Below are 13,490 nucleotides of genomic sequence, written 5' to 3'. Positions count from 1 at the left end.
CGCGAGAAGTTTCAGATTTTCTGAAAATCGACTTCGTTTATGCACGTTCGCGTGCGTAACTCTGCAAGAAGTTTCCGTGAAAATGAAATGCCTCTCGGTGCATAATTCCTCTTCTTTCTAGCCTTTATTTATAGTTCGGTTAAGCGCACGCCTATCGTAGAATGTTAATGCGATGATAAATATATTACAAAAAGTTGGCAACTGACGTGGCTGCGGCAGCTTTTTTAAACTTTAAATCATTACTTCTTCGGGCTTTCCAACGCTAACTTTCCATCCACTATCTCGAAAATTTAAACAGCCACGTAATTCTAAATAAAACCGTGGAATTTATTACGCGAAGACAGACAATTCGACTCCTTACGCTCGCAATCATTTTTCTACAAAATCTAATTTGCGATTACAGTTGGCCCGGTGTTGAAATATCCATTTTTTAAACACAGGCCAACAAGTGCTACAAATGCGTTAAAATCGAACTGCAAACAAGGAAGATTTTTTCAAACATAAATCATGCGAGTCCTATTTTCCACGTTAGAACAGACAGAAGGGTAAACACGAGCAATTTGTCTCGCGATCGATCTAATCCACCGCTATCCCTGTTACTCGGTTACATACTACCGATCTAATCTACCCATCGATAACAATAAAACGACAACGTGCTGAAACGAAAGCGGTCGAACGTACACGCGACTAACTCGCGATGTATCCCTCGCGATCTTTAATACGACGTAAGCTTAAAAAAGAAATAAAAGAACGAACAAAAGGAAACGTCTTGAACGTAACAAATTAAAAACCTGTTTGAGGGGCACCTTACCGTTGGAGTCATCTTTTCGTTCCTAATTTAGTTTTATCGCTAACACGACCGAAAAATCTCGCTTGCCAATTGTTAACGACGCTAATTTTTAAGTACGTAACTTAAGTAATCGTTGAGTACGCTGTTTCGGATCTTCTGTTAAGGAAAGACGCAATACGAAAATTAGGACGAATTTTGCCGAAAATAAATACGTTTATCGTTCGATCGGTCAGTAACATCGTTAGAGTCATTTGTACGCAATATCGAGCGTGTAATGGTCGATGGTTGAATTTATAGGCGAAGAAATGGTATAAATACGAGGATAAGGTGGCAAAAGCTTTTGAGTAGCAGGCGGCAGTTGTAACGTTTTGTTGGCGTAACACACGAGCAACAGCCGCGTGCCCTGTTTCGAGCTCGTTACAACTAACGGGGTGGTTGTGGCCCGGGAACGAGCTGCTTGTAGAAACTGAGCGATAACTGGTAAATAAACGATGAAAGATACGTGAATTACAAATTGCACTTTCCTAGCCGTGCACGTTATTTACCATTCCTCTGGTATTCGGTGTGTTGTTTATCGTCTTACGTGGAACACCGTTCATACGCGTATCGCGGTGTTCGCGATCGCTACGTTACACGTTAGGTATGTTACGTGCGCGATATTCGAGTTGTGCGCGTCCCAGGCTTTTAAAATATACACGGTTTAATTTCGCTGGATTTTAAGGTTATTACCCGGGGAATTTCGATCGCGGGCTGAATTTTTTCGCCGCGATTCGAGCATCGAATAGTTTATCGAGTATCCGGTGTATCGTGAATGAGCTCGACAAAGTTAGGAAAATTGAAACGCCGGCTAAGAATGAAAGTATAAGCTCGGATATACATGAAGTGTCGCAAATAAGCTTGAAGAGGGAAAAACGAACCGCTAAAAAATTAGAGTACGGCCAATTAACGAGACGCAGTTACATCTCGTTTCGAGAAACGTTTCAACGCGGGGAAGAACATTTTTTAGCGTGAAGTAAAAGTGAAAAACCGTGCGTCGTATCGACTGCCATTCTTCCGTACGACGTCTCTCTGGAATTTAAAACATTTTTTTTAACCATAGAAAATCACGATTGCGTCGGCAATGAGTGAAAGAACGCGGCAGGCTCAATTAGGCGGCTTCAGGGCTGCTGCTGTATTCGGAACGACGAGTTGCCAGTGTTGCGGGTATCGGAAATCACCGCGGTTTTAAACCGTTATACGACGAAATCGGATGCCAACGACGCTAGAAACTCGAAAATAACGGACAAACAAATGATAAAAGATACACGAGTGAGAAATTGTACTTCCGTATGCGGTACATTATCCACGACTTTCGATAATATATTAGCCGAAGCCTCTAGCCTTCTGTTTATCCGTGTTCCTCCATGTTAGTGGATTCTCTCCTTGCTTCCCTATCCCTGTGGCTGACTGTTTGCGTAGTCTCTTTTTCGAAGCAAATGGAAGATATACTGGGTAATGGAGTAAACAGTGACAAGCGGTATTACTGATTTGATGCAGAGCATGTTGCGTAATGCGGCCTGTAGGCTGCAGGATTGTTTTAGATACCATATTGAACGTATACGATAATCGAGACGCTGAAAGAATTTTCTTTAACGGAGAAAATATACCGATATTATTTTCGCTACACTCGTTACAGCACAATATAATAATATTTTGAGGCCAGGTATTTCTTATCATATTTATTTATTTAAAAGAAATTATCTTATTTAATGTTAACGTATAGGTATTTGCGAGTAGTTACGTGGACGTTATAAAGGAAAGTATTTATGCGATTGTCAATTATTTTTCGTAACTTGTCCCGATTATGTGAGAAGGTAATGTCATTAAAATCGACAACACGTCGTAACTTGTTTCGGAAAAGTCACGTCGTGGTGACGTTTACAGTAACGAAGCGTTAGACGACCCTTGAACCAGAAATAAAAAATATCGTTATCAGCGTCGATCGGCTTAAAATACGCACTAGAATCATTATCTATCTGTGCCGCTTGACGTACGCAAATCGCACTCGAGTCGTCCCGTAAACCACGTTTCAACCAGACAAGACGATCTACGTAGACAGATAGTCGATCCCTAACCGACGCACAGCGCAAAATTAACGTTCTCTTAATCATTTCATCATCAACATTTGCAATACCTATATGTATACGAAACTATACTAATCTAAATTCACGTCGTGACAACGTTAATTGCGTCGTAGAGAGCAGAGCAGAAAGATCGAAGGGAAACGTTACGCGATGTACCAAGGAAAAGCAATCGTCGTTACGACGAGCGACAAAGATCGACGACAGTGACGCTGGGTCTCGTCAGCGACGAGCATAGCGAGATCCAGAATTGACAAACGATCGGTCGAATTTTCCACGCTCCGCGTGTACGGCCACCAGCCACACACATAGAATCTTGATTGCGAAAATACCCTGAAACCGCGCGACCAAGCAAAGCGCATTTACATCCCCTCTTTCTCCACCCTCCGCCTCCTATTCCATCAGAAACGCGCGGCACGGCGTGGCATGGCGCGACGTGGCGTGGCTTACACGTTCGCAAACGCGAGCTTTCTATCCGGTACGCGCACTCGTCGAACGCCTGGCCATTAAGTTGCTGGTGCAATCAGAACGTTTCGAGAGAGGCAGCGAGCTTGCACGAGTGTCAAGATTAATAATATGTCTCTGAAGATGCATCTGCTAGTCAGACGCATCGTAAATGTAGGTCGAACTCTCTCTCTCTCTCTCTCTGTCTCTCTCGATGGTTCTCGCGTTGGATTCGTGGAAAATATATTCGCGGCTTTGATCGTTAACGTATCGCACCAATGGCTGGAATTACAGCGTGCATCGATATGTATCGCGACGCTGTTGCCCCTAATCGCGAATGGACACGGTCTTCCTCTATATCCTTTCACAGACAGTTAATTTTTCTGCTTTTAGGACAGCGACGCAGAGAAGAGCGATCAGGACTTGGTGGTGGATGTCGCGAACGAGGTCAGTTCATCTTCCCGCAATGGAACGGATTCGATATCTTTATTAGCGAGTTCATTGATCAAAAGCTATTTGCAAGTATGCACAAACTGCGGATGAAAATGAAGAATGTTCGTTCGATTGAGGTTGAGGACGATCACGGTGTCGGTTTGTGATGGATACTGGCGAATATTCCTTTGTCGTAGGAGCTTGTATCGTTGATTGAAAAGACGTGTCCAAGTGATTTTTCTGACGTTCGATTCTTTCGCTTCCTTGATATTGTATTAAGTATAAATCGTGATTGTGCTTTTTACTTGTCTTTCTCAGTTTTACGTTTTGTCATCGTAGGCTGTAACTTCGATCTGAACGGAGAAGATATTTCTTTCGAGTAACTAAATGCAACAGAATTGCGCTTAGAATCAAACGAAGGAATGAAATTACAACAAAATTATCGTTGGTTGAAAACGAAAGAGGATACGATACGAGAAAATTAGAGGAAGATCATTTTATAAGTTAGTTTGAAACTTGGAAAGTTTTAAAATTCTTTATTCGAATATCTGGAACTGTGAAAGCTTACTCTTCATATTTATCGATTGCTTACGTAAAATATTTCCAAGTATTTTAAATTGGTAGTCTACGTCTAAGAACGAACGAACCTTGGATTTGATATTCTTTATAAGCTTCTTTTGTTTTCTTGTCTGTTTTTCACAAAAGGAGGCATCGTCGCCGCACGCGAATGGCGACCATTCGGATCCACGTGAGAACGGCACTCTAGAGAAACTGGGCGCCCCAGGACACGTAGGACCTATTTCCGGTGCTGGCTCCACATCCGTAAAAGACAGGCCCCCATCGCGGAGTGGAAGTTCATCCGCTCGTAGCACACCGTCTCTGAAAAGTAAAGATGTAAGATCTCGCGGATAGCAGGCTTATTCGATGACTAATCGGTCCTGTTCTATTTTTCTCCCCGGAATTATTTCCACTTGCATTTCCTTTCTGGATCTTTGAGAAAGAAGGCGAAAAGATGATCGTTTCGTTTCGACATGCACGCCGAATTGCCTAAGGGTGAGCGTTTCAATGACTCCGTGGTTTTCGAAGGCAAAATTTCTACTTGTTACGCTAGAAATAAAGTCCAGTTGTTCGATGAACTAGAAAATTCTTTTATTTGCAATCGTAATGCTAATAATGCAAAATTAAAAGCCGACAACGATATCGTAGACGATGTTCTACACTCGGTTCCTTCGTTGTCGCGAGATTCAAGCGTTACAACGATCATTTCTATCGATGATAAACTCGATATATTCAAAACGTCCCACGAAGCATATTTAAACAACAGAATACACGATACTCTGGTCGATCGGTAATAAAATAACGAAACAAAGGGAACTATATAAAAATACGATTTACGTGCAGTCCCCGTAAACACGTTCGACGAATAAACGAGTTTACACCGGGTATCTCCGTAACTCTGTATTTTAAAAGCTAAGAAACTTCAACGAACCTCTCTTCTATTGGAAACCGAAGTGTGCTAAGAAAATCCAAGCAAGATAACCACTTGCGCAATTTCGAAAACAACGAAGACATTTTGATGGTTCCCCTTGGCGTATAGCGCGCATGTACACGAGCATCGATAACGTGTAGCTGGAATTCGTGGCGCGAAGTTACGACAAGTCAATTTGCGCGGACGATAGCAGAGGAAAGCAAAAGCTCTCTCGTTTCGAACCCCGCGCGTCCCTTTCTTCCTCGTGTCCGGTGGTATAAATCGGTGAACAGGAGGTGGCCGCTTACGCCGGTTTGCGACAAGGATCGATATGTCTCGTTGCTTTTGTGCGAAAGTCAAGCGTGAAATTTACAATTCCTTTCTACGATTGCGCCCGATAATAAACCGGTGTACCCCGTTGGAACGAACCTCTCCAGATCGACAAGCCGGGTACACCTGTGGCGGCGGCGAGGGGGTCGCGCAGCTGTACGCCAACTATGGGAGGAATCCCTGGTCCCTTGGCATCGCGGGTCTATCATCCGCCATCGTCACAGCAAACGCCACCGCAGGGCTATCAGGGTTTGCCGTCCCGCGGCAATGAGCCGCCACAATCGCCTTCGCCGTACAGCAACTTACCATACGCCAGGACCTCGATGGTACTTCACCCGCTCTAGCTGCTCGTCTTTTTTCTTTCTTTCTCTTTTTCTTCTTTTCTATTTTCTTTTATCTCGTAGTACTTTGCAGCGGTAGCCCGCCACCGATACTATAGACTATGAGCTTTCTAAGGAAAAGATAAAAACTCCGAGACATTTTAAATATCTTTTTATGTATAAATTTCAGTGAAATCTCATAGTTTACTTACGACGTGGTACAGAAACGTGGTAATATTCAGATCTGTGAAATTGAAAAATTCTCTAGAATCTCTCTCTCTCTCTCTCTCTTCGTTGTTGAATTGTTTGTTTGTTGAATTTGTCGAAAAGAGGCAACGAGAATGTGCGTACTAACCGAAAATCGTTTAAAGAGCGTCGTCTGACAGTGACTTCAAAGCTATTTTGGTTAATCGCAAAGAAATCAGAATCATCTATCGCCTATAGTTAAATCTATGAAACGATCGATGGCTATTTATTTCCGTTTATTATTATTCTTATTATTAAAACTCTTAAGGTGTCTCAATAGATAGCTCGTTGTAACAATTTCATTTTGTGCGAAGTATCAGTTGGGTAATGTTTCAGTTGATTGTAAAATGTAATAGCCTGTAATAGATATATAAGTGTAATAATAGATAATAAGTTCTAAAATGATGTACTTTACTCGTCGTTTAATGATACGTATTTATGGTAAATGAATTTGGTGAAAAGTACTAGAAATTTAGTAGACATTTTGAGGATTAGAATCGTAAATTAGTATTTAAATTGGTAAAAAATTTCTGCCAATAAAGTGTTCAGGCAAATGCGTTAATTATGATTCTCGATGTTATTCGTGATGTAAAAGAATGTTTTTAATGTAAAAGCTCGAAAAAGCTAGCTGAAACATTAAAAACGACTTGCAAAAGTTCTAGAAACAAAATTCGCTTGTACATATATCGTCGTCCTTATATTATCAGGTGATTAGCATCCAAATGTTTTGAAAATTGGATTGCCAGGAACTAAAAATATTTACGAAGCTTAATATATGGAGTATCGTCGTTCTTAGTTTTATTCTATATATATGTCTTTGTTGAAGCTTGCTACAAATCTGAAAATCTCTGTTGATGCAATCACATGTTACGTACTTCCAGAATGCAAATTACATTTCCATGATCCTCTTCTTCGTATTTATGCATTTGTTATTCAAATATCGTGACTGAAAATATCGAAATTATTAATGAAAGAAAGTTCAAGCAAAAACTGATATAGTTTGTTCTCTTCTATAGCTCGGCTTCGACGCTCACGTGAGGATACCATCGACTAACGGGATAAGCAACATTCCGGGTGGCAAACCGTACGTAATTTTCATTAAAATTAATCCTTAGATAATAAATACGATAAACTTGACGCAAAAAAGTTACGAAATATTTGCAGCTTGTACAACTCGAATTGCAACCATCAATCGTTACGTGTGCACTTCTACTCAAAAGTTTGGAACATCCTTTACTTCTTAGACGAAACAGACGTTTTCGCACATTCTTTTGAGAAATAACGGTATTATAATGATAACTTTCGCTTTTAAGTACAACTAATTACGATCTCAACACTACCAAAATAATAATAATACAAATAACATCTACATAAGCAAGTTATTATTCCTTTGAAATCCTAACATACTCCAAACTTCTGAACAGGAGTGTAAATCACCTACGTCGAAGTTAGCACACCCATCCTGATTTTAAATATAAAGCTTAATCAGACAAGTCTGTAAACAAAATCTTCGAAACATAATATCATTTAGTTTTCCTTGCGATATAATTATAATTAATAAATCCTATATAAACGTATTAGGTGACTTAAAGATATGTGTTTCTTGAGTAACGATCTACCAAACGAGAACGTCAGCTTCTCCAGGACGAAACAACAAAACGACGAAATATTTCTCGAACAACTATTTCGATTGATTTAGTCGAGAAGTAAAGGATCGAAACACCTTCAGAAACGAATACTTTTAAACGCAGTTATCGCTGCACCGGTAACTTCCATTCTTTCGACACATCTACATATCGCGTACTTGACATTTCAAAGAAAATAAATACACGACGACGCGACCAAATTACACTTGTAGATCGTTCAACGCTTCTGGCCGTTTCTGAAAATGTCAACCCGCTACCGCCGCTCGCGTAAGCTAGAAAGGTGCGGCGTGTGAAGCATTATCTTTTCGATGGCCGCCTTTCGCCGCGGCGCGAAGCTTTTAAGTAATCGAAGGCATTCCATTACGTAAAGACAAAGGCATTAATGTTTTGCATTCCACCACAGAGCGTACTCGTTCCATATGAACGGCGAGGGTCAGCTGCAGCCAGTGCCATTCCCCACAGACGCTCTGATAGGGCCGGGAATTCCACGTCACGCGCGTCAGATTAATACCTTGACTCATGGCGAGGTTGTGTGCGCCGTCACCATCTCGAATCCGACCAAGTACGTCTACACGGGCGGCAAAGGGTGCGTTAAAGTCTGGGACATCGGACATGGAGGCGGTGGCAGTATCAAGCACGTATCGCAGTTGGACTGCCTACAACGCGACAATTATATTAGGTCAGTTCCACGGTCTCTGTCCACGTTTGCACGGTGTGTCCGAGTCTTTCGACACGCCGCTAACACGTATCCGTGGATCATGGTAAATTTGTCGTATCAAATCGAGATGCAACGTTTCGTTCGATTTTGCTTAACACTTTACCGATCGATAGCCTATTAATCGGCTTTTCGTCGTCGACGCTTACCGACCGATAGCCTATTAATCGGCTTTTTGTCGCCGATAATATTTCTCATTATTCGAACAGTAATTTGTCATTTAGTACCAAGGTACCTTGCCCAGTTGCGTCAGTTGCGTTGCTTTGTAAGCTGCCACGGTTTAATACCAATTTGAAAAACGTACCGTTCGCGATGAACAAAAAGAATGGTATTGGAGAGTCTAAACCGAAACAGAGCCGGCGCCTGAGATACGCCGGTCGGATGTGCGTATGCTGTTGAATCGCTAGCGGTCGGTAAAGTGTTAAGCGATTGCACGATAGAGCTTTAGTCGAGCGAAGCTTTATTATTGGATTATGTGGCGATTCGGCTAGTAATTTTGACAAATAACGGGATTTGTTTGGTAATTTTAACGAACGTGGGCGAATAGAAGATGGCAGTATATGTTTGATGTTTAGATAAGAAGTTTGATGTTGATAAGATGTTTGTTTGTTTGTTGTAAGAAGATCGGTCGTACGTATCAATTGTAACGAACGGGAAGAAACTTTAAATAGGAAGCTAGGAAGTTTCGTATTAAAAGACAGAATAGCGTTTCGTTATCGGTTGACGGTTTAGATAAATATCGTTTTTAATAAACGAAGAAGAATAGAGAATATAAGATTTGAATGAAATTCGAATAGAAGTGGAAGAATATTAATGGATTCGCATTAAAAAGAAACGGGCTGGCTCGTTTTATTACGAGGTAATTGATGAATCGGCCAACTATCAATCTTAACGAATCACGAACAATAGGAAATACGAAAATTCTATATTTAACCGGAAGTAGAGGTTTGCTTTTACATTACGAAAGAAGGAATGTCTTGTTTTAATTTGCGAATGGTTAAACCTATTATACTCGCGGAATGAAATCGACGCTTCCTAATTGTTCGTGTAACGGAGAAAATAGAAGATAAACTATTATTTGTTCGGTCGGAATCCTCCCTTAACTAATCATTCAGCGAAACGAGTCAAAGGTTATATATCTAAAAAATTGTATTTCGTTCTTTCAACCCGTTTTTACGTTACTTTGTGATCCTGTTTACACGTGTTCTTTTTTTACACCCTCGTTCACCTTGTTATTCCATGAAATATATTCCATTATTTTCATTATTTCTGAAAACAGATCGGTAAAGTTACTGCCGGACTGCAGAACCCTAATAGTTGGAGGGGAGGCGAGTCAGCTGATCATCTGGGACTTGGCTAGTCCTACACCGCGAATCAAAACGGAACTGACGTCAGCGGCACCGGCCTGTTACGCGTTGGCGATCTCGCCAGACTCGAAGGTCTGCTTCAGCTGCTGCAGCGATGGCAACATCGCCGTGTGGGATCTACAGAACGAGACGTTGATTCGACAGTTCCAAGGCCACACGGACGGTGCCTCCTGCATCGATATCTCGGCGGACGGTTCGAAGCTGTGGACAGGAGGGTTGGATAACACGGTGCGTTCGTGGGACCTAAGGGAGGGTAGACAGTTGAAGCAACACGACTTTACCTCGCAAATATTCTCATTGGGCTATTGCCCAACCGGAGAATGGCTCGCTGTGGGCATGGAAAATTCGAACGTGGAGGTGCTTCACGCTACCAAGTCCGATAAGTATCAACTGCACCTACACGAGTCGTGCGTGTTGTCGTTACGCTTCGCCTCTTGCGGCAAATGGTTCGTCTCCACCGGCAAGGATAATTTGTTGAACGCATGGCGCACACCGTACGGAGCTTCGATATTTCAGGTGTGTATCTTTCAGTATATCAGGTTGTTTCTTTCGTTTTTCACTTCATCTTGTTAACTAGATTAAAGACAATGAGATATAATAGGTGGAAAGAACTTGAAGCGACGTATAACTCGAGACAACTAGCTGAATATAAATAAAGAGAGATCTTAGTCACCGTTTAATTTTGAACGAGACAAACTGCTATATAGAAGCGGTTAGGACGTTTCGTTACATTTATTTGAAAAACTCTGATAAATTTTACTCGACTCGAGTAACGAAATATCAGCAAGTGTCCGACTACTTACCTACAGTGCTAGAAAGTATTTTTGTATCATTTCACGTATTTTCAGGTATATTAATTTTCGTATCATTTAACAGCACATACTTTCGTACGCCACTGTATATGTATATACAGCGTAAGCTGTTATACACAAAATACGCGAGTCTCCAAATTCTTTTCCTGCTACGAGTTTTAGTGAGTTAGATGTCAGCCATAATTTTCATAATTCGAGAAAAGAACTTCGCGTCCACTAAGAGTTCGTTGCATGCTCGTAAGAGATGAACTATTCTCTGCGTGTATCGTTGGGCGTAATTAACGCGTCGTGTTGCGTGGAAGTAGCACAAAAAAGCAGATCTCCGAACAACCACATGGGAATCCATATCAATTCTTTTTACAGTCGAAGGAGTCTTCGTCGGTGTTGAGCTGCGACATCTCTGCCGACGACAAATATATCGTGACTGGATCCGGTGACAAAAAGGCCACTGTATACGAAGTGATTTACTAGACGTGCACGGTAAAGACGTTTCACGCTTTCCTCCCTTGGTCGAAACCTGAACTCTATAACACGCTCTCCCTTTTCGCGGGGGAGATCCTACAAGTGAGACTTTTTAGCAGCCTTAGGAACATAGACTGTTACTATATTGTGTATATATACATAACAAGTCTGTATTAACGATAGAAACCGCGTTCGAAAGAAACAAAGCATAGAAGAAAGAACAGAAGAAAGAGAGAGAGAGAGAGAGACAAATAGTGATAAGAAGAGTAAACAAAAAAAAAAAAAAACGGAGGAAAAGAACTAATGCTAATTATGACGACGGTCGAGAAACCAATGTGTGTGCCAGAGGAAAAAGCTGTACATGTATATTTAGGAGTTGCGTGTGCGTGACCCAACTGTACGTACGACCGTGTGATTTAAACGTAGAGAGAACTTTCTTTGTCGCGTGTATACAACGAGAACGTGTTAATGGGACGTTACCAAGCGATTTTGCATGCGCGTTAAGTGACCAGGAGAGCCTTGCAAATGGTGATGCTAGATACGGTTTCGTATTAAGTACCTAATTATAGAATCAACATGCCCAAGATGACATCATACGACAGATAAAACACGTGAAGAACGAACAGTCGGAGCCTGTCTAACAAAAAATTATACTTGTTCTCGCCTATTGTAATTTTCTTCAAAACTATTACAATTTTTGCAATCGCTGTCCCTTTAACGTGTCTACGACCACGATAACGAGTCGACGAATACTATTGCTGTATACCGATGTATACATGTATATCTATGATATACATGTGGAATCGTTTCGAGAAAATCGCTGGTCGTACCATTATCGTTACATACCTTGGATAATGCGTTTCGCTATAGACTACAAACAAAGTATAGTCGATTAATACGTTATGCTGTCGTGAACAAGAAAAAACGAAGACAGGTGAATGATAAATATACATCGAATTTATTTATTTCGTATAAAATTGTTCGTTTCGTTGGAACACTATAGTCACGAGAGGATTTGGTCGTTCGAATATTCGTGCATCATCCAAACTATCAAAGCAACGACTGGTAACATTCGTTCTGAAGTCATTGACAAAGGATGATCGTGCCGTTTCTCCTTAAAAAAAAGGAAAGGAAAGTAAACACGAGACTTGTACCATGGGAGCAGTGTTGTGTATTCTCTACATTCTGATCAACCATGATCATTAATTAATTTTAAATATATCGATAAAAAACGATTGCCTTTTCTGTCAAAGAAAGCTTGCGTAAATAATTATCCGAATCTTTTTCAGCGAATATTTTTACATCCATGGGTAAGTAATTGCTTAATACTTTACAACCTGATCAAAATCAACGAGTCTATGCACATTATTGCACATTAAGCTCGGATGATTTGTAAGCATGAAGAACCAGCTAGAAAGAAACGGTTGATTCGATTATACAAATTAGAAAGGTGTTTTAATATAGAAATGTCATGGAATATAAACTTTAATTTTTCTAGCGTAAATGTTTTAATATTTTATTCGTATTTTATTCGTTGTTAAGTCGTCAAATGCAAATAATTATTTTTAATTAAATGTTGCATTTTTTTATTAAACTATTGCATTTAATAATAATACTATTGTTATTTACTTCAATAATAATAATTGTATTATTTTATTTCATGTAATAGTAATGGCATTATTATTTAATCACTTAATTAAAAATAATAATTTTCTTAATAAAGTAAGTAAGCAAAATTAATCTGTTATAAACAATGTTTGAACGTTTTGATTTATGCGCATCTACGCTGCGCAGCACGTGACCAAACACGTTATAAGTGCGTTAAAACATGTCCTGTCACGTCTCTTGTGCCAACAAATCATTCGATCGTATCATAAATTATTTTACTATACGTCTATCGCATTTCAAAATATGCAACCAAAGTTAACCTTTTATTGTACACACTTGAAATATATTTAATCCTTGAAAATTGTATTAACTATACAAGTAGCAACAACAAGATGCACGATGTTACTACAATGTTATTGACACAACGTTGATATATTTTTAGTGTTTCTCAAAATTTGTCCTCGATTCTATTTTGTTTTAACCATATTTCTTTTAAATCGTTTTGAACTACTTGAAAAAGACATCGCTATAGAGAAATTTTGCATTTTACGAACTAACCGTTTAATCAACTGTGAAGAGAATGATGCATTAGCTCCCTACTAAGAATATAGCATTTGTTACAGTCATCTCTGTTATTGATAAGCATACTAACGCGTGATCAATCAAACCGCCATGCGATTGTGCGCGTATGTGCATATGAATAATAAACGGAACCTTGTACAAAATCCCT

At 40.1% G+C, this 13,490-nt stretch overlaps 1 protein-coding gene across 6 annotated transcripts in view; it reads left to right on the top strand.

Annotated features, from left to right (window-relative positions):
• The window catches only part of LOC117214697 (protein groucho), a 112,191-nt gene extending 99,807 nt beyond the window's left edge, over positions 1-12,384 (top strand). For 4 of the 6 annotated variants that reach the window (XM_033460931.1, XM_033460932.1, XM_033460933.1 and 1 more), the window contains exons 10-16: positions 3,748-3,801; positions 4,492-4,680; positions 5,692-5,910; positions 7,167-7,234; positions 8,200-8,475; positions 9,791-10,394; positions 11,054-12,384. In XM_033460931.1, coding sequence (XP_033316822.1) covers positions 3,748-3,801; positions 4,492-4,680; positions 5,692-5,910; positions 7,167-7,234; positions 8,200-8,475; positions 9,791-10,394; positions 11,054-11,161 — 1,518 coding nt within the window. In that variant the 3' untranslated portion in view covers positions 11,162-12,384. The remainder of the gene's footprint in view (positions 1-3,747; positions 3,802-4,491; positions 4,681-5,691; positions 5,911-7,166; positions 7,235-8,199; positions 8,476-9,790; positions 10,395-11,053) is intronic. The other 2 variants (XM_033460935.1, XM_033460937.1) reach the window with 2 other exon arrangements.
• Positions 12,385-13,490: the final 1,106 nt, after the last annotated feature.

Source organism: Bombus bifarius, unplaced genomic scaffold, assembly GCF_011952205.1.
Source record: "Bombus bifarius isolate JDL3187 unplaced genomic scaffold, Bbif_JDL3187 scf7180000009243, whole genome shotgun sequence".
NCBI lineage: Eukaryota > Metazoa > Arthropoda > Insecta > Hymenoptera > Apidae > Bombus > Bombus bifarius.
Note: the sequence above shows the minus strand (reverse complement) of the source record. Positions and strands in the feature narration are given on the sequence as shown.